The 24,459-nt window shown below is 42.1% G+C and overlaps 1 protein-coding gene and 2 pseudogenes across 1 annotated transcript; all 3 read right to left on the bottom strand.

Moving 5' to 3' along the window:
- Positions 1-2,870: 2,870 nt before the first annotated feature.
- LOC125513005 (protein DMP10 pseudogene) lies at positions 2,871-3,751 on the bottom strand (annotated as a pseudogene).
- A 9,391-nt stretch (positions 3,752-13,142) lies between these two features.
- Positions 13,143-13,762, bottom strand: LOC125517032 (protein DMP3-like; annotated as a pseudogene).
- Positions 13,763-15,034: 1,272 nt separating this feature from the next.
- LOC147966655 (protein DMP10-like) lies at positions 15,035-23,275 on the bottom strand. The gene is made up of 3 exons (XM_087530907.1): positions 23,082-23,275; positions 20,270-20,274; positions 15,035-15,507 (listed from the first exon to the last, which is right to left on the bottom strand). Exons 1-3 carry the CDS (start codon positions 23,273-23,275, stop codon positions 15,035-15,037), a joined length of 672 nt encoding a protein of 223 aa, XP_087387033.1.
- Between the last annotated feature and the right edge of the window lie 1,184 nt (positions 23,276-24,459).

Here is a 24,459-nt window from a genome sequence, read left to right as displayed (position 1 = left end):
TGACCGAAAAACAACAAATGATGTCAGAACATGTTGGAAATTGATGACGTCGCTTTGAATGCTGCATACTAAACACAAAAGAAGTCCGGAGTTCAAATAAGTTTAAAAAACATTGAAGTGGCCCTGTAACAGATGAGTTCTCGTCCGAAACCCTGATACTCTGAAAGAGTTTGTCCAGTTTGTACACGAAGTGCATGCAGTTTTTGCCGTGACCCTCTCTACTCTTTCGCGCATGCTATGCGGGTGATATGATGATACCATGCCAAGTTTCAACATTTTCAGGATTCATTTTGTAGTGATTTTCAATTTCACGGTCATTTAGCTCTCTAAACAATTAGGTAAATGACCGAAAAACAACAAATGATGTCAGAACATGTTGGAAATTGATGACGTCGCTTTGAATGCTGCATACTAAACATAAAAGAAGTCCGGAGTTCTAATAAGTTATGAAAAATAATAAGAGGTGCAATGTTGGTTAATTTGCTTCAAGCCATTCGGAATAGTGTAGACTGCACTGCACATAGCTCAGTGCAATCTATGCTATTCCGCAAGGCTTGAAGCTAATCAACATGTAGGTGAGCATTGCAACTCTTCATCATTGTCTGTGCACTCACGGCTTATAAACCGCTCATACTACCTCTCTCTTGGCGAGGTGGGACTAAAAATCAGCTTACAAAGAAACTCTAGTACCGGTTCATGGCATGAACCAGTACTAAAGGTCTTCGTGGGGGCCCCAGACTGACCATAGCCTGACACAGCCTCATTAGTACTGGTTCGTGGCATGAACCGGTACTACAGGTTAACCATGAACCGGTACTAATGATGCCCGTCCGCCTAGCCGTTGGAACCGGCACTAATGGTCACATTAGTGCCGGCTCAAATTCAAACCGGCACTCCGCGCACAGGCCACGTGGAGGCCCATCTGTCCCGATTCTGGATTGAACTGGGACTAAAGGGACAGGGCATTAGTACCGACCCTTTAGTCCCGGTTCCAGAACCGGGACAAAAGGCCCTTACGAACCGGGACAACATGCCCTTTTTCTACTAGTGAGATGAATACCTTTAAAAAATAAATTAAGCATTTTGGGTTATACTCTCTCCGTTTTCTAAATATAAGCCCTTTTAGTGGATTTAATACGGACCACATACGATTGTATATAGACATATTTTTAAGTGCATTTTGCTCCTTACGTAGTTCGTAGTGAAATCTCTAAAAGATCTTACATTTAGAAACAGAGAGAGTATCTATTTATTTCTATTTCTTTGTGAAAGTGGGTTAAATATTTTAAAAACATAAACAAGAGTAAAAAAGAAAATAAGAAATAAATAAATGAACAAACGGACCAAGGAAGGAAGGAATAAACAGGCCAACGAACGAAACAAAGGAAGGAAGAAAATTTAACTGGACCAGAATACTATGGGCTTCCCTTAATGCGAGGTGCGGTTCTCCGTCTCGCTTTAACATAGGTAATAACATCACACATATCTATATAAAATAGATGATGTGTCAAGTAATAAATAAATAAATAAAAGGCATGTGGTAACATAGCTAGTTAGGCTGGTCATAGTGGGGAGTAACTTAGACTAGTGTCATATGCATGACACTAGTCTAAGTTACTACCCCCATAGTGCAAAGTATCTTAGTAGTAGTGTCATAGTTTGTTTCATTTATTGCCTTATAGACTCATTTTACCTCGGAAAGCGCTATGTTACAATAACATATTATGTTACTCCAAGCATCTCTCTCCTCATTAAATACTTGCCACATAAGCAAAATTGTCTTGAGATGTGTTAAGTTACTACCTAAGTTATCCCCACTATGGCTAGCCTTACCAGTAGTATGAGTAACATCACACATATCAAGACAAGATGAGTCTATAGCCTAATAAATGAAGTATTGCATGTCACCACACATATGTTATTCCCCACTATAGAGGTAACATAGACTAGTAACATAGGCATGTTACTAGTCTAAGTTACTCCCCATTGTGGCTAGTCTTACCCCTAAAGAAATAAAATACCACAGTTCTTATTCGGCGTTATACGAATATATGGAGACAGTGACTCATCCTGTATATGTGCTATGTTTGACTTCCAGGGCGCGCCGCAGGGTCAAACTTGGCGCAGCCACTCGTGCTAATCTTGCTCTAAAAAATGTTCCTAATAAGTTCCAAGGAAAAATTGTGCTAATCAATTAGACAGCACATGCATTGTAATGTCATGAGAGAGACATGCTGCATCGATTGACATCGTAAAAAGAAAGCGACCCCACGACACGAGCAGGAGCTGATCGAACAAGAGATCGGCATATATATCTTCTAGTAGTATTCAACGTTACCGGACGGAGAGAGAAAGAAACGCTCAAGGCCAAAAGATATGAACGTACATATATGACCAACGAATCAAACGGAAAAGAAAGCTGCAGCTCGAAGCATCTACGTACTTACGTGCGTGCGTGGGTGCGTACGTGGACAGCTCTGCGAGATATAGACCTTGGACGGAGACAAAATTCACGCGACATAACATATGCTCCTTGGGCAAAAACGATCACTCTTGCTGGCCAGTAGCAGCTTGTAGCTTGGTTCTCACGTACGTACGTACGGCTGCTACAATGACAGCGGGACATCGAGCAAACGTTTTTGTTTTTACAATCCTTTGAAACATCGGCGATCCTTATGGTCTGTCGTGCTGGAACGCTTCTGAATTTTGGCGAGCTAGGCCTCTGAAGCTTGCGGCGACAGTGTATCTGTTCATGTTGCCTCATGCGTTTTGCATGAGCCGGTTGGTGGTTATACATGCGTTCTGTCTTGTTATATTTCCGTACGAACTACTATGATTTCGTTAATGAAACTGCGAGGAAACCCCTTTCTTATAGTACGAAAAATATATACTTCAAAAACTTCGCGATTATTTCTCTCCTTTGATACAATCAACAACTTCTATCACACATTTCATTGTTTCCAGTTCCTGCTACGTTTTCCCTAGCTCCTTGTTTTTCTTCAAATTATGGGAATTAACTTAATTAGATTGAGTGATCGGCCTTCCTGCGAGGAGTATTGTCGCTGAATCCGATGCCCTTCCTTTTGGTGGGGAAGATGGTGAACACAAAGGTGGACAGAAACGCCATGCCCAGCGGCAGGTTCTTGAGGAGCTCCTGGGTGTTCCGATTAGCGTCCGGGAAGAAGCAATTCTGCAGCCCCACGTCGCTAAACACCACTGTGAGGAACACCACCGCCGCGAAGAAGGAGTGCACGAAGTCCAGCGGCCGGAGGCGGAGGCTCCGGAGCTCGTCCCTGTCCCACTCCCGGCTCTCGTCCTCGCCAGGGAAGTTGAACACGTTGAAGCCACGGGGCGTGGCGACGCCGTAGTAGAGCTTTCCGTCGCGGCCGACGAGGCTGTCGGTGAAGGAGAAGAAGAGGCACATGACGACGAGGATGGCGACCAATGCCACGGTGAGCCACTGGTTGGAGGCCTCGCACTTGCCGTGGTTGGTGAAGGACGGGGACAGCGCCTGATATGCCAGCACCGTGCCCGTCGGCAGGAGCTGGGCAAGGTTCGTGACGCTCGACATGACCCTGTCCATGGTAGGTGTTGCCGTGGGCGGTGCCGTGCCGGCGGGTGTTATCTCGCCGTCGTCGTCGACGTCCTTGGTCGCCGTCGGTGGAGGCATCTGGATTACCGTAGGCGAGGGAGAAGAAGTTGCCATTGCAGGTACTGTGCTCGATGTGGTCGTGCTCGCGCGTGTTCCAAGTCCCAGCTAGGAATATTTCAAGCTGATCCACACGCTGCTGTTTATATAGGGAAATTATTAAACCATTGATGATTCCAAAGTCCAACCTAGGCTGGCGCGCGTGAGCGTTGCTTTGTCTAACTAGTAACTACTACATCACTTGCTGCGTGTTGAACGGCTCTACATCCATTAGTGTAGTTTTGTTTAATATAGTTAGTTATTCACAAAAAAATTATCTTTTCAAAAGGAGGTTTTTTTAGAGATTTAAAAGAAGGTTGACATCTCTGCTCGACATAATTGTAATGCACATATACATTATTTTATTGAAGTCGATGCAAGGCAACAAAGTTATAAACATCGACAAAGAGTACAAAAGATAATTATGTCAAAACGATTACAAGATATGAATGTAACACCTACGACTTGGTCGACCTTTTCCGCGGCAACATCTTCAAGGAGGGATAAAGCCCTTTATGGTCATCACCATGTCTGGTCAGAGACAACCTGAACAAGAATTTACGTACTGGTTGCCCAGATTAACCAATGAACGCTAGCACACAACCATTGAGACAAGGCCTTATGCATGTTGGTCACTATTGAGCCTGGCCAATAAAGATTACACCAAGAGTTTTCACCCTAGACATGAAGAGGTGTTTCAGTCACCATCTTAATGATAACTCTTTCAATAGTCACGCCTGTCAATACTCCACGCCAATGACACAAGAAGATTTGTGAGACGTCTTCTCACATTAGATATAACTTGTCATGAGTAGTTTGCTGTGAGCACTTCAATTTGGCGGAAGTCTTCTTCCATGGAGATGGGAAGGTGAGGAAAGAAACTAGCTAGTTCCCTCTTGTCTATCAGAGCAATTCCAATCATCCCCTGCCCCACTCTCTATCTCTATTTAAGGGACTTTGGCTAAAAAAATCTCAGTTTAGCCCTCTCTTTACTTACCTAGAGTGTAGACAGCCCTTAGTCCAACATATTTCTTCACTACATGTAGAGAGATGGGAGGGCCTTTCTTTCCCACAAAACAGCAACCGCCACGAGATTTACCTTCCATCTCACCTACCCCCACCAGCCGCTGGAGCTTACGGCTGCAACCATGAAACGTTGGAGCTCGCTGAAGGCCATCGGCGCCACTTGCTGGAGCACGCCAACCGCCATCGTCTATATTTTTCTTCTTTCTTTCAGCACAAAAGAGTAGGAGGGATTTAGCGGGATGACCGTGGTTTAGAAAAAAGAGAATCCCAATAAAAGGACTCCCTAAAAGGATTTAGAGGAATTTTTGTAGTTGCTCGTTATTATTTACTCACACTAATTTCCTGCCGGTCTACCAACCTTCAACATCTTCTGCTAACAGATTCTTGGAGGTAGAGGACTGCTAGTTAGATCCGATCGAAGTTTTTTTTTTTTTGGTTTTTTGGTCTTTGGTTTCGCTTGGTTTTTTGATTTTTTACTTTTCTTTGATCAGGACTGTTGCATGCTGAAGGGCTCTAGATGCATCTGTGTAGTTTTGTTTAATAGTTGTTGTAGGTTATAATTCACACCTTCTTTCTCTTTTCAAAAGGAGCTCTTTTAGAGATTGAAAAGAAGGTTGGCACATTTTTTTCCCTTGTAGTTGATGCACGACAACAAGATTAAAAACATCAACAAAGATAGTACAAAAGATAACTATGTCAAAACCCTTAAGATATGAATGTAACACCCACGACTAGGTAGTTTAGGTATGTGATTTCTACGTACCACGGTCATCTAAAAAAGCAGAGCAAGATCGCATCTCACCCCGCCGCTTTCTCCAAAAAAGCTAGGGTTCCTTTGTTTCCCGCTGCCGCCGCCGTCGGTTCGCCTTATCTCCGGTGGCCCTAGGGCCATGGGGGCGCAGTGGATCCTGCCCCTTGCCGGTGGGAGGGCTTCATTTTTAGATGTTTCTTTTGGTTTTTGTTAGGATTTTTGTCCTGCTCAGGAAGATGAGACGGCGACAGCTTCCTAAACATGGAATAAGGTTCTCCTCGCCTAGCCTCATTTCAGGTGGTGCGTCTACCATCGTCGGAGGGCGTGTGGAGGCGTGCCTCCGGTAGACCTCACAGGATTTGGTTTGTAGTTATCTTTGCTGGATCTACTTGGATCTGGTCTTTGTTCGTCTATGTTCATGTGTCTTCAGGTTGGATCCTTTCGATCTATGTGTCTCTTCATTGGTGGCGGTTGCTGCTCTGGTGTCGTGGTCCTATAGGGCCTTAACAAACGACTTTTCGACTTTCTACTACAACAAATTTTACCCGACTCCAGCGAGGGAGAGGCGATGATGATGGTCGTCTTTGGTTCGCTTCAGTGCTTGTAGTCGTCAGTAGGTGGTCTATAGACCGTGTTCATTGTACTAACATGATTGAAAATGAATAGATAGGAAGTTTTCTCCAAAAAAACACCTATGACTAGGTCGACCTTTTTGTACCAACACCTTGAAGAAGTGATAAAGGCCCTTGCGCCGTCATCACAACATCTGGCCAGAGACAACCTCGACAAGGATTTACGTCCTTGCTACAGAGACCAACCAATGAATGCTAGAACAACACCAATGAGACAATGCCTTAGGAAAGTTGGCCATTATTAAGCCTGGCCAATAAAGGTTAGGTCAAGAGTTTTCTTCCCGGACATGAAGAGGTGTTCTAATCACCATTTTGATGACTATTCTTCCAATATCCGTGTTAGTCAGTACTCCATGACAATGACAGTACCAGATTTGTGGGACGCCTTCCACTTTAGGTGTAGCCTAACATGAGTAGTTTGTAGTGAGCATGTCAATTTGGCGAAAGTCTTCTTCGAGGAAGGTGGGAAGGTGATGAAAGAAACTAGCTAATCATCGATTGTGTATCAGAGCAATTCCAATCATCCACTCTCTATTACTATTGAAGGAACTTTGGCTAAAAAAAAATCTCATTTTAACCCTCTTTCTACTTACCTAGAGCCCTTAGTACAACACATATCTTCACCACATCTAGAGAAAGAATAGGGCCTTTCTTTCCCATAGATCACCAACCACTTTGAGATTTTCCTTCCATCTCACCTACCCCACCAGCCATTGGAGCTCATGGCTGCAACCACTGCACATCGGAGCTCACCAAAGGCCATCGTCGCCACTTGTTGGGGCTCACCACCCACCATCGTCTATTTTTTGTTCTTTCTTTCAACACAAAAGGAGAAGAAAAAAGAACAAGGGGGATTTAGCGGGATGACCGTAGTGTAACAATAGAGGATCCCAATAGAAGGAGCCTCCTAAAAGGGTATTAGGAAGGCATATGTAGAGGAGTTTTGGAGTTGGTCGTTATTATTTTGGGTGTGGCTAGATCTCAGTCGACTGAGATTTAACGAAGTCTCAGTCAAGTGATAGAACTTATAAAAATAAAAATAAAATAATCTTTTTGCAAGGATCTCCACATAAGGTCCCATGAATATATCATTGAGACATTGACTAAGACATGGTTAAGTCTCAGCCGACTGAGATTTAGCAATCCTGTATTATTTACTCACTAATTTCTTGCCGGTCTACGAACCTTCAACATCTTCTGGTAGTAGATACTTGGAGGTAGAGGACTGCTAGCTATTTCTACATCTAGATCTAGATTTCATCGAAGTTTTTAGTTGATTTTTACTTTTCCCTCTCATTTTAATGTTTACTTTTCTTAGTAGTCAAAATATTTATTTATTCTGTACTTCTTTTTTATCCATAAACATTCTTTAACATATGACTATATTTTTTGTCTCCATGAACTTTTTCAAATACACAATAACCTCTCTTTTCACATATATGTTTTTTTAAAGTAATATGTAAATTTCTTACAAGAATATAATTTTTTGTACACAAAAGTATTTTAAAAATATGCGATGAACATTTTATTTTATAAATACATATATTATCAATAATATTTGTTTTAACAAAATATTAAATATCTTCATATATGTATATAATTTCTTGCATAAAGAAATATTTTTTTATGCAACTAACATTTTATTACATTGATATGAACATTTTATTTGTGCAGGAATAACTTTTCATTTCTTGACTTTTTCATATTTGAAATATTATTTTAGAACATTATTTAAAATGGTAATAAAAATATATTTTCCTATTTCCAAATAGTTTTAATTATTATTTAAATCGTCTTTCCACAATATTTCCTTAAATCTTTAATAACCTTTTTCAGAAAACATTTACTTTAATGGGCCAACCTAGGGGCACGCGGGGTGTGCGTCAAATGTTTGTTTGTTAGACAACAGGAATAAATATTTGAATTGAACATTATTCCATGACTCCTATTTCAGACTCCATCTATAAGGGGAAAAGGAAAATAGGATTAACCGCTCTTTTCTCACTCCCTCTCTATTGCATGGGTGGAAGAACTAAGATGGAGAATTTTGAAAAATAAATGGCTCTCTAAGCTAGCACACACGCTACGGGATGCCCATGTCATAGCACCCCGCTGAACACACTAATGTGCCTTTGGTTGCACACTGATTGATCTCGAACCTGCCTATTTCGTCGAGATTCCCGATTGCTTGCTCCAACACTTCTGACACTTCTTGGTCGATCCAACTTGGTGACTTATTTTGACACAATTGCTCATCTAAATCAATTTGAAATTGCAACCTTAAATTTGATCTAATACCAGTTAATAAAAATCTGAATCAACATACAAGGAAACTATTCACAACCCATTGTCTACATTTATTAACAAGGCTTAATGTGAACACCTACATCCCGTGTTATGATTATGAGTTCTCATTAAATTAATGTAATGCATAGAAAACAAAGCCTACCACAGTTGACATTTATCTTCGACCTAGATCAAAACTTGCAATATAAAGAAATACATAGAATCAAAGAAGTGTGTGGCACACTTCTAATTTGTCTGGACATTTGAATGTAGCTCGATCTACTCTTATCTATGAAGTGGCTCAGTCAAATATCATCTTGTTCACTAGCAATTAGATGACTTACATTGGCGAGCAAGTGTTATAGTACTAGAAGTGACACAGGTATGGGGGTTCAAAAGAGGTAATTGCACTGACAGTACATAAACTTGTCACGTGAAGAGGGCTAATCTTTCTGGGAAATGACGCATATGCTATGAACGTGAGCCATTTATTTGTCCTGGCATACCTAGAAGTTTACAAATTAAAATGTTATCTTCGAATTGCATCACAAGGTCCTTCTCCTGTATTTTCACACACCTTCGTCAGAACCCTATAGTTCACTCAGGGGCTTGATCAGTAGGACTGCCTACTCTTTATGCTCCTCGCATCTGGGTGAATTTTGACAAGACATTGGAAGATCAGGACGAAAATTCACCGTAATTCGGTTCTTCATCTGGTTGTCATGTCCCAGTTCCATCTCCCTGACGTGAAAGTTAAGCAACATTGAGGTCGACCATGATGTTGCCATGGTGCTTCATCTCCTCTATCACAACAGAGATTGCAAATGGGGAATGACAAGAGAAAAATCAAGGATCTATTCACAAATTAAATGTGCCCTACCTAGTTCGGTTTCATCACGTGTGCCATACGTGCATCATTTTCCAACATGGAAGGCCATCTAGGCTTAACTATCCCTTGATGGCATGATTTGGACGAAAACCAAATTCTTGCCTGGTTCATGCTTCATGCACTTTGCAAGTTGATGTATTAAACTGAACCCATGAGACAAGAGTCACAAGTTTATGTACTGACATGCACATGGGCGGGCCTAGGACCTGGGTTAGGAGCATTTTAGCCATGGCCAGGCCAAAGTGGGGAACATTAGCAGTTTTGGCCCAACCCACTAAACTATAAACAACACCAGCATATGCCCCTAATTTGTCCATTTCCTGGCCCATCGATCTCTGGACTATGCAACTACCATATGGATGTTCTATTAGTTTTCTGTCAAGTAAAGCCCTGCAAAAAATGAGGCTGATGCAGACGCATTGGGGTGGGGTGGGGGGGGGGGGCAATAAACACCCATGGTAGGCTAAATATGCATGCTGCCGCTTTCTAGTTAGCCCGTTCAACATTTTTATAAAATTCTAAAAGAAGCTTGTTTGACTTTCAAGGCATGGCCATGGGGCAATTTGGCGCAGCCTTGCATGTACTGAAGTCATATATATTCCGGCAACGAGTTTTGATATTGCATGATCTAATGGTGGAATTATATTTGAAGAAAAAGAATCTGCAAACAAAAATTATTTGAAGAAATCAAGTCTCTCCTTTTGTTAAACTTCTCAGTTTTTTCCTCGCAAAATAAAATAATTTTTCATTTTTTCATTTTTCATATCACCCTAGACTATGTAAGAAAGTTGTGACGCATGGTGCGGACGGACGCCCCAAGCTAGCCGCATGGCCGGACTGTGTGACTTGTTTCGTACTCCCTCGGGTTGGGTTTATAAGTTGGGCACGGATGTTTAGGCCTTTAATTTGACTAATAAAACATGTATAATGTGTCAAAAAAATTATACAGTCAGTAACTTCTTTTGACGACAAATCTGAAGATATTACTTCTAATAAAATATATATGAAGAACTAAAAACTCTTGTCTGATTCATAAAGCAACCGGCGCTGTTTTCAACTGATTCCGTTGCGCGCATACCATGAGAGAAGTTAAGTGCTAGAGACTGCTATCTTCTTGTTTTGATATAGCTCACCACTCTTGCCGAATGAAAGAAATTGATATCTTCTACTACTACTTTCTTTGGGGGAGAGAATTTAGTACTTCTATTCAAGGTCGCCGGAGCATGAAATTGATGGACTCATGGCCCAATGCACACAAGAACGTTCGTGCCATATTGGATGTAATGGGATGGAGAGTGTAGTAGTCATGTGATTTGGCCCCTATGTAATTGTATCCACTTCTTTCCGTTCGAGCAAGAGAGTGTTCGATCGGTGCAATCAACCCATATATCTTTGGCGGAAGGACACAAAGTCATCGTAGGCGCCTCACTATCAATGAAAATGTCGCCTCCCACACGAAAAAAAATCGCCTTGAAGACAAAGGTTTTTAATTTTGGAAACAAAATAATTTCGGACCTCACTGAAATATGTTTCGGCAGCGGCGATGTTCTGTCTGGATCCCGGGGCGGCGGCCCTGGAGGGTGGCGGCTGGTGAAGCTAGGGCCTCCCGCGGCGGCATGGTGTTGTGCAGTCCCTATCCAAGGCGGATCTGTGACGGCAATCTGCTATGGATTGGTTCGGATCAGAGACGGTGACGAGCGCGCGGGATCCATCTCGGCGGCTTGGCGAGGCGGGGTGGGATCCCTCCTCCTAGGCTTCAGTGGTGGCACACTCAGGCAGTGGCCGGTGCGCCAGGGCTCCTACGATGGCACTGTTGTTGCGGTTGGTCCTGGATCTAGGCGGCTAGATCTGGGGCTTTGAAGGCGGTCGAGACGGTGCACAGGTTGTCGGGTGGATTTCTTGGGACGGATCCGGGTGAAAACCTGGTTTTTGGTCCATGGCCGGAACCGATGATGACGATGCCCCTGTCATCGTTTCCTTCATGAAGGCATCATCGAGGTGAAACTCCCAACTCCACTCAATACTTCCGGGGGAAACCCTAGATCAGCTGATCGGATGTCGGCGGAAAGCATGTGTCGTTACCCCCTTGGGGGCGGCATTCTTGGAGGTGCACTCGGCTTCGCAGGACCAGCGGACGGCATCTTTGGTGGAGTGGTGCTTCATCCTACACATTAATGACGACGGATCTCGACGGCATGGCGCAGTGCAGATTCGGAGTTCAATGTGCGAGGATGGACTCGCGCAGGAGGACGACGCTGTCTTACGTCGTGGTGGCATCGATGGCAGAGGGATCTGGCACGGTAGATGCAACAGTACATCTCTAAAGATGGATTGGTGGCAGGTGGCTGCGGCGGCCTCATACCCGGAAGACGTCCTGGTTGAGGAGTGCGCCGGACTGGTAGGTGCCCCATACCCGGCAGGCGTCCTGGTTGGGACCTTAGGTCTTAGATGTTTAGGTTTGGCTGCGATGTCTGTTTGGTATTAGGCCCAGGCTATCAGCGCCCCTTCATCAATTGGATATGAGTAGCGACAGTTGTTGATCACACGGTGGCTTTAGTCTTACTGTTGTATGACTTTATAAGGTCTTGTGAGAATAATTAATAAAGTGACCGCATGCAACGCCCAGATGCAGAGGCCGGGGGTCCTCCTCCTTTTCTAAAAAAAACTGAAATATGTTTCAGAAATTATTTTGGAAATTTAGATTTCAAAATTTACTTAACTTTAATAAATTCATACATGATTTAAATTTGTTCTGAAATCAGTTTAAAAATTCCTCGAAATTTCGGGGTTAATTATTTTTCGGACACCACTGAAATATGCGAAGTTTCAGAAATTTCATTGAAATTTCGTTGAATTTTTAACCCCCAAAGCATCAAACCTGTCATTTGATCCTTGGTGGGTTAGGAAAACCACTACCCTCCTAACGATCCAGCCACACGTTGGTTCTCTGTCGTTGAGGCCCTTATTAACATACTAGAAGGTCTTCTACCTACCTGCGGATCCGAATTAGCCAGAGGGTTCTTATTTTGCTATGGGAATAGCGCCCCTACCGCAGACTAGTTTGTAGCCAATTCTGCAGCAAATGATGACCCATGGCCCAAGCACGCACTGGTAGGGGCTTCTACTGGCTAGGAGTGCCCAAAACAGTAAATCCAATGTCCGGAATTGCTAGTGCTTTAAGATGGCTGGATTATCGCTCAATATTAATGTTTCTAAATAAATGTATATATGCAGCCTCCCCCGCGGTGTTCGAAACGCTTCCTACAACACACGTTTTAGATTTGTACTTGTAATTATTATTTTTGTGAAATGTCTTGGATCCAATTGATTTATTTTTGGACCGGAGGATCCAATTGATTTAGGTGTTTATCCTAAACTTACCGACTAATTTGTTTCATAAAAGTATGTTATTCATTGTAAAATGAATTGGAGAACAAGATAAGAGAGAAGTGTAAGGTATGTGTCGCCAAGTAGGAGAGACCCATTGATGCAAACTGGATTTAGTTAACGATTTTGGTATAAAATAGAAACATCGATCTTATAGCAAACAATGGGAATGGAGAGCTCTGATAAGCCTGCAGGGTACCTACATAATTGTACACTTTTATTTCTATGTTTGCAAAACAAGCATGGCAGACACCGAACATATAAACTTCAAAAACTTCAAGACTTTCTCTGATATGATACAATCAAGCTACTTCTACTCCTGCGAGGAGCGGTGTCGTCAAATCCAGTTGAGTAATCTCCTGAAGGATTCAAGTTTTTTTCAATCACTCCTGAAAGATTTATCAACATGCCTGGCAACTTCAAATTATGGGAATCAAACTTAATTAATTTGAGGGATGGACGACCTTCTGGCGAGGAGCATTGTCACAAAAAACCGGATAGAATCGCCATCCCCGTCGGTAAATTCTTGAGCAGCTCCTCGGTGTTCCTGCCGGCGCCCGGGAAGAAGCAGTTCTGCAGCCCCACGTCGCTAAACGCCACCACGAGGAAAACCACCGCCGCGAAGAAGGCGTGCACGAAGTCCAGCGGCCTGAGGCGGAGTCTCCGAAACTGGTCGAGATTGTTCCACTCCTGCCTTTCTTCCTCGCTGGAGAAGTTGAACACGTTGAAGCAGTGTAGTGTGGCGAAGCCGTAGTATAGCTTTCCATCGCGGCGACCGATGACGCTGTCGGTGAAGGAGAAGAAGAGGCCCAATAGGGCGAGAATGGCCACCAGCACCCTTGTGAGCAACTGGTTGGAGGTCTCGCACTTGCCGTGGTGAAGGACGGGGACAACTTCTGGTATGCCAACACCGTACCAGTCGGCAGGAGCTGAGCCAGGTTCGCGACGCTGGACATGACGACGGCCGGTGCAGGCCCAGTGGCAGGCATTGGCGGTGACGTGCCATTGGCTGTTATTTCACCGTCGCTCTCGTTGGTCGGTAGATGTATCTGGATCGCCGTGGACGATGGTGAAGAAGTAGATGCCATTTTACGTGTACTGTGCTTGATCTGTGTCCCAGTTTGGGAAGTTGGAATACTGCAAACTGATCTAGTTGTAGCTCTTTATATAGGCACATACATCCTACGCGAATGATTCCAAAGTCTAAACTAGGTTGGCGCGTTGCATTTCTGAAGGGCTACATGTACCTGGACTTCAACTCTGTAGCTAGTTTTGATTAATGGTTAATCAGTGTGTAAGTTGAAATTAACTTATAACCAACTCGTATGACGTGTAGTTTGCAACCAGCACGTGAATTTAATTGGTGATATACACTATGTAAGTCTTCTTCTAGGAAGGTGAGGAAGGAGAACTAGTGGCTAGTCATTACCTTCCTAGAAGAAGAACTAAACATCACCCTTTTCGAAAAAAAACGAAAGCGTCAAATTTCATCTATGATCTTGGTGGGTTTGAAGTACAACTGCCATGCTGACCATCCAATCACAGGTTGGTGGTTGTTCTTACGTATGTACTAGAAACGGTGACATTTAACACATATTCAAATTTTGTTTTACACCTGCACAACATGCATTTGCACATAAAATTATTGTTTTGTGTGTAGTTATCCTAAATTTAGGTGTTTATCCCAATTAATTTAAGTAGTTGTCCAAAATTTATGTACTAACTAATTTTATACAGATGGGGTACGAAAAAAGTGTTGTGTCCCAAAATGGGAGAGACCACTTGGACAAACTGGATTTAGTTCATTATCATTTTTGTGACATAATGATGTCGATCTTAAAGCAAACAAAGGGAATGGAGGGTTGGGATAATCCTTAGGAGGCTGGGATGCTTACATACTTGTACAGTTGATTTTGATGGCAGAAAAACTCTTTGTTTAAATGAAAACTATAACATACAATATATATACATGAAAAAATCCATGTGTCATTTCTCCGGCGATGTACAGTTAAACAACTTCTGTTACAAATTCCATTGTGTTCAATCAATTCATTTTTTGGACTGGGTTACTCCCATTTTCATTACGTTGACATAACGGAACTACATTGTCTGGTTATAGCAAACATGATATGGGGAAAAAGAGTGAATTTATGCAGTACTAGGAAACACAACGTGTACGTACGCAATCAGCATACACATTACAGTAAAAATCTGATTACACTATAACTACTAAACCCTACCCGCACAAAAACAGACGATAATAACATCCACCCCATCATATTACATGCAACACGAAATTTGTTTAACACAAAATCAATATGGGTGGCAACTACATATATTTTTGCTGGTCTCCTTTGTTTATCAAATTCTAAGAATCAAACTTTATTCAAGGAATGGACGACCTTCTGTTGAGTTGGGTCATTGAATCCAATGCCCTTCCTTTTGGTGGGGAAGATGATGAACATAGAGCTAGACAAAAAAGCCATTCCAAGCGGCAAGTTCTTCAGCAGCTCCTGGGTGTTCCTGCCGGCGTCCGGGAAGAAGCAGTTCTGCAGTCCCACATCACTGAACGCCACCATGAGGAAAACCACAGCCGTGAAGAAGGCGTGCACGAAGTCCAGCAAACGAAGCCAGAGCCTCCGGAACTCATCAAGACCGGCCCACTCCCGCTTCTCGTCCTCGTCGGAGAAGTTGAACACGTTGAAGCCGTCCGGGGTGGCGACACCATAGTAGAGCTTTCCATCATGGTGGCCAATGACGCTGTCTGTGAAGGAGAAGAAGATGCAAGCATAGGCCAGGACAGCAACCAGTGCCGTAGTAAGCCACTGGTTGGAGGAGACTGGATTTTCTACCATGCACAGAAGGTCCCGTGCATGGTCTAGTTGGCACTCTTTGTAGAATACCCTATTCATACGTCTAGAGCTATGCATCAACATTAAGTGATACACGGGCCCAGTAATGCAAATTAAATGTCATCCCTGTGTGGAACCCGTCTATCTATACAAAATCTAGCATTTTATTTTCTTGTGAGATATTAATTCGTCAATATATTTTCAATATTAATTCCATATTTAAATACTTTAAAATATTTGAATTCCTAATGACATGCTCTTTAAAACAAAGCTAATATTGAATAAGTTTTAATTGAGTTTCAATGTCATCAGCATATTTCACTCATTTTTAAAAACTGATTTGACTCATTTTAAAAAGCATATTCCAGTCATTTAAAATAATCACTTATCTCAAAATGTTGACTTTACACATTCCAAACAATGCTTTTACCCAGTTGGAACAAACTAATTTGGCTTAATTCAGAAAAATGATTTCACTAATTTCAATAAAATAATTTCACTCAATTTTATTTGTATTTCACTCATTAAAAATCATTTCAATAACTTATTTAATCATTAAAAAATTCTGAAGGTTAAAATTATAGCGTGTTTAGAATATATCCAAGGTTGATCTTGTTCTAAAGGTCTTGATGCGATGAGTTCAAATATATAAAAACTTCCAAAAAAGGAATTTTGGTTTCAAAGATATTAGGTTTTGTAAAGGAAACTAAAAATGATGGATTTTGAGAGGAAGAGAGGAGATGTTGTCATCCATGCATGTGTCACAGTTTGTGAGCACACAGAGAGAGAAACGCATGCATGGCATTAAGTGGACTGACATGATACAATGCTATATTAATGCAAATGGCATACTCTATACGTATACGCGAAGTATAGTTTGCATGCACTCGGATCTCCAGTATAATCCAGCGATGAAAGCATGCACTGGACCTCCCGTGCATGGCAGAATGACTTTTCTCTTGGTTGGAGGTCTCACACTTGCCAGGTTGGTGAAGGTGTTCGCACACGAACACGTCACCGTGTATCTCCAACGCCGAGGGTGATGCACCGCAGCTCACGTCGAAGGAGACCCACCGGAAGCGCGGTACGCAAGACAATCCGGCAGGTACTTTTGTAGACCCGAAACCCCACACGCCCGGAAGGGACCCCGTCAGGGCGCGCGGCGGCTATGCGCTGCCCTAGGTCGACCTGATCGCCCCTAGGGCCTCGAGGTTCGCCGCCCTGCAAACGAAGAATGAACGAAGAACGAGAAGAAGAAGAATAAGGGAGAGAGATAAAGGTAAAGGTAAAAAGTGGTAGATGATTTGATCGATTGTGTGTTGTTCAATCGGCCATCACCTCTTAAGTATATAAGAGGCGGCTGGACTTCCCGTGCAAGGAAAAGGCTTCAATTCACATCCAAAACCCTAGTCCAATTCGGATTTGTTTGGTCCGAACTTTCTAAAACTGTTCGGTAAAATCTGGCTGCACCTTGCAGGCCATGTTTGGGGTAGTAAACGACCTCGGATGGAAATGAGCCCAAAAGCAACCTTGACCGTTTTGACGAGACGAACAACTTTCATGTTGAACGTTTTTTGATCGGAGGCAATCTTGAGAGAGTTTTCGGCTGTTTTCCGAAGTCTGCAGCAGCGAAATTCAAAACCCGGACGAACAAATCCGGAGTGTCCGGCCATCCACAGAGAAAATCAAAACCCGGATGGTTGTCTCCGGAGTGTTCGGCCATCCAGTGCAGCAGCGTCTTGTAATAGATGTAACTTTTACATACGACCTCGGATTAAGACGTTTTTATATCAAAATCGTCCGTTTCAACGAGACGAAGACAATCCGTGTAGGAACGTTTCTCATATGAGGCCATCTTGGGGGCGTAATAGGCCCAATAGTGTTCTCAATATAAAATTTGAGTACTTTAAACACAACTTCGGCCTTAGAGATGAGACCGGATGGCTATGTCCCAAATATGAAAGTTTCTCCTTTTGATGATACGAAACTTTCTCACTTTGAGCAATTGTCCATTTGAGGCCTTCTTAATTATGTTTTCTACCATGCCAAAATCTGGTGTCAACACATGCCCCCCTATTTTTCGGCAAAGCTTGTGTGCCGAAAAATAACTTCTGCATAGCTTGTTCTAAGGACGATGTCAACACTACATCGACCATTTGTATGTACTTAGGGTGATAAGTATATATTGGTCATTGCTTGTTTGAACCTTCCGATGCAAACTTGGGTGAAAACTTCTCAACTTTTATAACAATCCGGTGATAAGGTTCCATAGATCAAAACCATCCTGCGAACCATATTGTTCACCCTTTAGCGAGGATTTTGCAGATAATCAAGAATGAACTTCCTCTAATACTTACTTTGCCTGCATAAAAGTTTCATTAGTGGCTGAAGCGGTGGGCTCCGGTTCGGCCTTACCTATGTTGACAAGACCTAGCATCGGCTATTGATAGAAATGCAATACATCATGGTTAACATAGTAGCCGGATGCTTGCTGTGCCAACTCTTTCGAATTGTCATGTCTAGATATATGAACAATTTTAAAGCAACCCAAGGTAAATCTTGCATCTAGACATACCAAAAGATAAACTATAAGTGATTCGTCAAAACATTGATAATCCTCGGATATTTGTTGCACTACTAACAACGAATCACCGGAAGCCTCAATATGTATAGCACCTATAGCAAGGCAAAGCTCCAATCCGAATGACAATGCATATTCGGCTTTGATCATTTGTGCATAAATATTTTAAGCGGCATGAGGCTTCACAAAATATCACCATAAGGAGATATATAAATAATACCAACACTTTGGCCATTGCTACAATTTTAAGCATAAAAAATAACCTCCATGGTACTAGAAAGACTAGGACAATATAAATGAACATGTACTTTGTTTTGGTCTCCAATTGAACTAAGGATGATGTTAGGATACTACATCGGCCATGCTTTGACATATTCTTAGGGCGATAGATAAATATCGGCCATTACCATGAGGTCCATGTAGAATTCACCCACCAAAGTATGTATAGCCGAAATAAACAAATGAAATAGCAATAAAATATTTCGGCCCCTTTGTATTAGCAACAAAAATGTAACTAACTAAATGTATAGTGATTTGGTAATACTCTGTCATGATATAGAAAATTATGTTGCATCCATGGATCAAAATAAATCCATGGAGGGTAATTGATCATACCTATGGATGAATTCCATGGCAAAGGCATGACAGTATGGTTGAATAATATGAATTATGTGCTAACCAAAAATTTTGATATTGTGATGCGCACCTTCGGCTTAATTGTTTGTTGCTTTCATTCTTCTCTTTCTTCACTTCTGTAACAGTTGTTGCAATAGAAGGTTGCACATCATCTTTATTTTGGCTGCTCCTCTTGGGAACCCATGCCATGCTCCTTTCTTCAAGTTCTTGTGCACTAAGTTTTTGTAATTTCTTCTTTTACCAATACGATAAGCCGAGCGGGCATCTCGGCTGTGATTCTGTTTTGACCAATGGCAATTTCTTTTTGGCCTTGTGCACCCTCAACTTCTTTTCTTTAGATTTGACATTCTGATTTTTATCAATTGGTTGCTTCACTTCTTTGCCTTTTGTATCAACACTTTAATTGGCTCTTTTTCATTTGAGATCAAATCTGGAGTTGCACTCTTACGACCATCTCTTTTAACACGGTAAACGTGGTTGACCACCTCTTTCTTCTTCCTTGAGCTCTGGACCGTTTCCTTATGATCGAAACGGTCTTTAACATGTGATTGTTCAAATGTTGATCTTCTCGCAGCTGCATAATATTGGTGAGATGGTTTAAAATAAGATGGAGAATGTGCCCTTGTATCGTACCTGTCCCGTGATGGATATGAATCTACATGAGCATAGGGAGGCATCCACGACATTGGCATTGGCGGCCCAAAATAATGATATGAATATGTTGCATTGAAATTCTCACTTTGCCAATACCAATCCTCATATTTGCGCCTTGGGGGTGATCTTGGTTTCTTTTCATGATTTGGCCGATAAGTATTCTTCTCTTCACTCTTCTTTTGATATTTATCCAATAGTTCAGTGAAGGAGATTTTTGATCTCTTACACTTGCGCTTATTTCGGTCTTTGTTTTCTTTTGGTTTGCTTTCGTCGATCATTGGATTTTCTTGCTGCCCCTCAGTCCTTGGCGTCTCCATTGTAGCTTCGATGGAACTCTCGCCCTCAACATTATGTTCATTATGCTCTTCAACAACTTCTTTACTTGAAAGCTTGGTCTCATCACCTGCAGTTTTTACCTTCTCTTTAAGTTGATCGGCTTGAAGCAGCCGATGCAAAAACTTTCTGCCATCAGGACCAACCGGAATAGACTGGTCATCTCTTGGTGTCTCAACAAATTTCAATCGTCCTTTATCAATGGGCGATTTAATTATTTGACGAAACATGTCGCAATCCTCAAAATTATGCTTGGACGAATCATGCAACTTACAATACATTCGTCCCTGGACAGATGGCTCAACATGGTGATCAAGAATTCTAATATAATTATTTCTCAACAACAAATCAAAGATTTGATCTCACATTTGGAATTGAAGGTAATTTTTTTATTTTCTAGCCGATCTTCTTGCGAGAACGGCTTTGGAGTTAAGCAAATGAATGGTTCAGATTTTGCACCACCCCATTCGGCTATGCATTGTGTTTTCCACTCTATCTCCGATGTCTTTCGATAAGATATTATATTAGCATCGGTTTTCTCAATAGAATTTAACCTTGGCTTTAAATTTCTGAAATGAAGATATTTAGAACATACATGTCTCAGTTGAGACCAAGTGCAAGCCAAGTATGAAATAAGCAAAGCTACCCAACTAGATATAAACCTTATATAAAGCAATGGGGAAAGCTTTGGCTGTAACAATAAGTCATTATCGGTCTTTATAAATGGCGCAATGGGTTGACCGATATGTTCCATAACAATTTTATTGCTAACAAGTAAATTACCCTTCTTCATTGGTCTTTCAAAATTACTTAAGAGGATTTTTCTGATGGATGCATCAACAATAAAGTTTTGACCAAATCTGAAAATAGGTAAATTACTTGCTAAACATACCTCTTCAAATATGTTGGGAGAGCATGATAGTGGTGTGGCTTGAACAATATCTTGCTTCATCTTTGGGTGGCTCCCCAACGCATCTTCATCATCTTTTTCTTTATTCCGTGAATCATTACCTTGAAGATCCTTATCAGCCGAACTTTGTTTGGCTACTTGCTCTTGTCCTTGAGGCTTGTCAATTTCTACGGCACGGAACTCATAGGGCAGGAAGTAGGTTCCATTAACTTCAGAAAAATCAAGCACGGTTGTTTTGCTATGCTTGCCATGCCCTTTCTCAATAATGCTTGCCTCTTTGGATTTGATGGATTCGGAATATATACTACTTGATTCGGCTTTTTCAACCGAAGCACTTTCAAGTTCCGAATAATCCTTCTTTTCATTGATACTACCAATTGGCAAACCTTCTTTTATCTGAGCCAATTCTTTTTCTATTTGTTTCTGACGGCGAGCGGCAAAGTTGGCTTTAAGCTTTTTCTCAATTTCAGCCCACTCCGGATGCGATTGCCCCCCAATGCTTTTAGATTCTTTCAGCAATGACACATGGTTGTTGCCGAAATTTTGCAATAGTGGGGGTGTATAATATAATGTAGTACTAGGTGAAGGCATATGCATTGTTGTAAAACCATATTTTTGCTTGCCAATTTTATCAATTGGCAAAGATTCATCTTCTTGCAAAACTCTAGCTTTTATTGCGGCATAATCAAGAAATAACCCCTTTTCATGTTGTTCACTAATCCTCTTATTTTGGGCTAAACTCTTCAATGCAGCCACCACTACCTCATCTTCTACAATATTGGGCACAACCGCTCCTGTAAAATTTACATTCATTCGGCTATGACCAAGAAGGTCGGAAGCCGAATTATGAACATCTACAATTGTGTATGGTGCTGAAAAATTATTGTCATGAGGTGTAGCATATGACGGTTGGGGATAACTAGTCGAATAGCTAGTAGTAGCATGGCCAATTCTCTCGTTCATCGACATGGTTGGATTAGTATATTGCACATTACTTGCCGATGAATAAAAGGGTGAAACACTTTCTTGCATGGCATTGGAAATCCTAACATGAGGTGTTTCAAATTTATTAACCAAACTCACCATGTTGTTCATCGGCATAACAATTTGTGGGGTTGCCGATGCATGAGAGTTGGGATACATATGATGCATGTTACTAGTATCATAAAAAGTTGAAGCATGTAAATTACTTTGAATCGGCCTATGCACATAATTAGATGCATGATTGAACAAACTAGGGCTGGCCGATAGAGTATACTCATTGAACGATCTAGTAACACCATATGAATTATTTGCATCTACAGTAGGGAATTGGGTATTCATATTACCTTTGTAGATTGCAAACCCTAGATGACGATCTCTTCGTAGCAAGAATGGCGACCGTTCAAAACTTCGGTCCCCAGCGGAGTCGCCAAAAAGTGTGTTCGCACACAAACACGTCACCGTGTACCCTCTACGCCAGGGGTGATGCACCGCAGCTCACGTCGAAGGAGACCCGACGGAAGCGCGGTACGCAAGACAATCCGGCGGGTGCTTTTGTAGACCCGAAACCCCACACGCCCGGGAGGGATCCCGTCAGGGCGCGCGGCGGCTATGGGCTGCCCTAGGTCGACCTGATTGCCCCTAGGGCCTCGAGGTTCGCCGACCTGCAAACGAAGAACGAGAAGAAGAAGAACAAGGGAGAGAGATAAAGGTAAAGGTAAAAAGTGGTAGTTGATTTGATCGATTGTGTGTTGTTCAATCGGCCGTCACCTCTTAAGTATATAAGAGGCGGCTGGACTTCCCGTGCAAGGAAAAGGCTTCAATTCACGTCCAAAACTCTAGTCCAATTCGGATTTGTTTGGTCCGAACTTTCTAAAACTGTTCGGTAAAATCTGGCTGCATCTTGCGGGCCATGTTTGGGGGAGGAAACGACCTCGGATGGAAATGAGCCCAAAAGTAATCTTGACCGTTTCGACAAGACGAACAACTTTCATGTTGAACGTTTTTTTATCTGAAGCCATCTTGAGAGAGTTTTCGGCTGTTTTCCGAAGTCTGCAGCAGCGAAATTCAAAACCCGGACGAACAAACCCGGAGTGTCCGGCCATCTACAGAGAAAATCAAAACCGGATTGTTGTCTCCGGAATGTCCGGCCATCCAGTGCAGCAACGTCTTGTACTGGCTGTAACTTTTGCATACGACCTCGGATTAAAACGTTTTTTTATATCAAAATCGTCTGTTTCAACGAGACAAAGACAATCCGTGTAGGAACGTTTCTCATATGAGGCCATTTTGGGGGCGTAATAGGCCAAATAGTATTCTCAATATAAAATTTGAGTACTTCAAACACAACTTCGGCCTTAGAGATGAGACGGGATGGCTATGGGCCAAATATGGAAGTTTCTCCTTTTGACGATACAAAACTTTCTCACTTTGAGCACTTGTTCAATTAAGGCCTTTTTAATTATGTTTTCTACCATGCCAAAATCTGGTGTCGACAGAAGGATGGGGACAATGCCTGGTACGTCAGCATCGTGCCCGTTGGCAGGAGCTGGGCAAGGTTCGCAACGCTCGACATGACCTTGTTTGTGGTAGGCATTGGCACTGCCGTGCCGGTAGCTGCTATCCTGCTATCATCGTTGTTGATCGGTGGAATTATCTGGTTCGCCATGGACAATGGAGAAGAAGAAGATGTGATTGTACGTATGTACTGTGCTCGATTAGGACGCACACGTGTCCTAGATAGGATTGTTCACGTACGCTGCTGTTATATAGGCAAATTAATCAAAGTCCTAGCTAGCTAGGTATACATGCATGCATGTACCTGAATTTCAACTCTCTACTCTCTAGCTAGTTGTGTTTAAAAGTTTGTGTAAGTTGCAATTGAATTATTACCAACTAGTATGACATGAATAGTTAATTAAGCAGCACGTTAATTTTATTGTTACTAAGACTTCTTCCGGGAAAGTGAGGAAAGAGAACTAGTTAATCATCGGCTTGTACATACTTGCGTGAATTTCCTAGTGATCTCCTCAGACTGGTTGATTCCACGTGGGTTTTTGAAACAGATGAAGCAGGCATGCAACTTATGCAAGCAAACAGACAATACTTACTCGTGTGCTTGCACCAAAATGAATGGGAGCCACACTGCAGCAAAGAGGGTGATTTTTCTACCACGTACGTGTATTAAAAAGTGTGCATTGGTCAACCGTTCAATGTGTTGGAGATTCGTGCGTCCAGATGTTGTTCATACTCCATATGACAACGCATTAAGATACACCTTACTTGAAACAAACTCACACACGCGCACCAACATCACTCTCACCAGCTAGCTTCCCCGCCCTCATATGATCCTAGCTAGAGAAACTGGGATCTCGTATTGCGGCAACACTGACCGTGTCCATAAAAAACAGATGAACATTGACTTCTTGAACCATGATACATTAGTACAATTATAAGAACAAAACCTGGTACGTAAAGCAACTTGGCGCAGCCACTCGTGCTAACTAGACATGCATGTGCATGACATGAGAGAGGCTTATGATTGACACGGTATAAAAGAGAGCGACCTCAGAACACGAGCGGCTAGCTGATCAACGGGGTATTGATATCTATTCAAGGTTGCCGGGGAAGGAAAGAAACGTTCAAGCTTCAAGGTCCATATGCATATGCATGGACCAAGGACAAATTAAATTAACAGAAAAGAAATCAGTTGCATGCGTGCGGCTCGAAGTATTGTTGCAGTTGGCACCCTCCGTCCGAAAATACTTGTCATTAAAATGGATAAAAAGAGATGTATCTAGAACTAAAATACATTTAGATACATCTCTTTTTATCCATTTTGATAACAAGTAT

The sequence above is a fragment of the Triticum urartu genome, chromosome 6A (genome assembly GCF_056163025.1).
Source record: "Triticum urartu cultivar PI428250 chromosome 6A, HENAU_Tu73, whole genome shotgun sequence".
Taxonomy (NCBI): Eukaryota; Viridiplantae; Streptophyta; class Magnoliopsida; order Poales; family Poaceae; genus Triticum; species Triticum urartu.
The sequence above is the reverse complement of the archived record's forward strand: the minus strand, read 5'-3'. Positions and strand labels throughout refer to the sequence as shown.

What these genes read in the sequence shown, in the direction of transcription:
- LOC147966655 (XM_087530907.1), bottom strand. Translation starts at nt 23,275, where the DNA reads ATGGCGAACCAGATAATTCCACCGATCAACAACGATGATAGCAGGATA.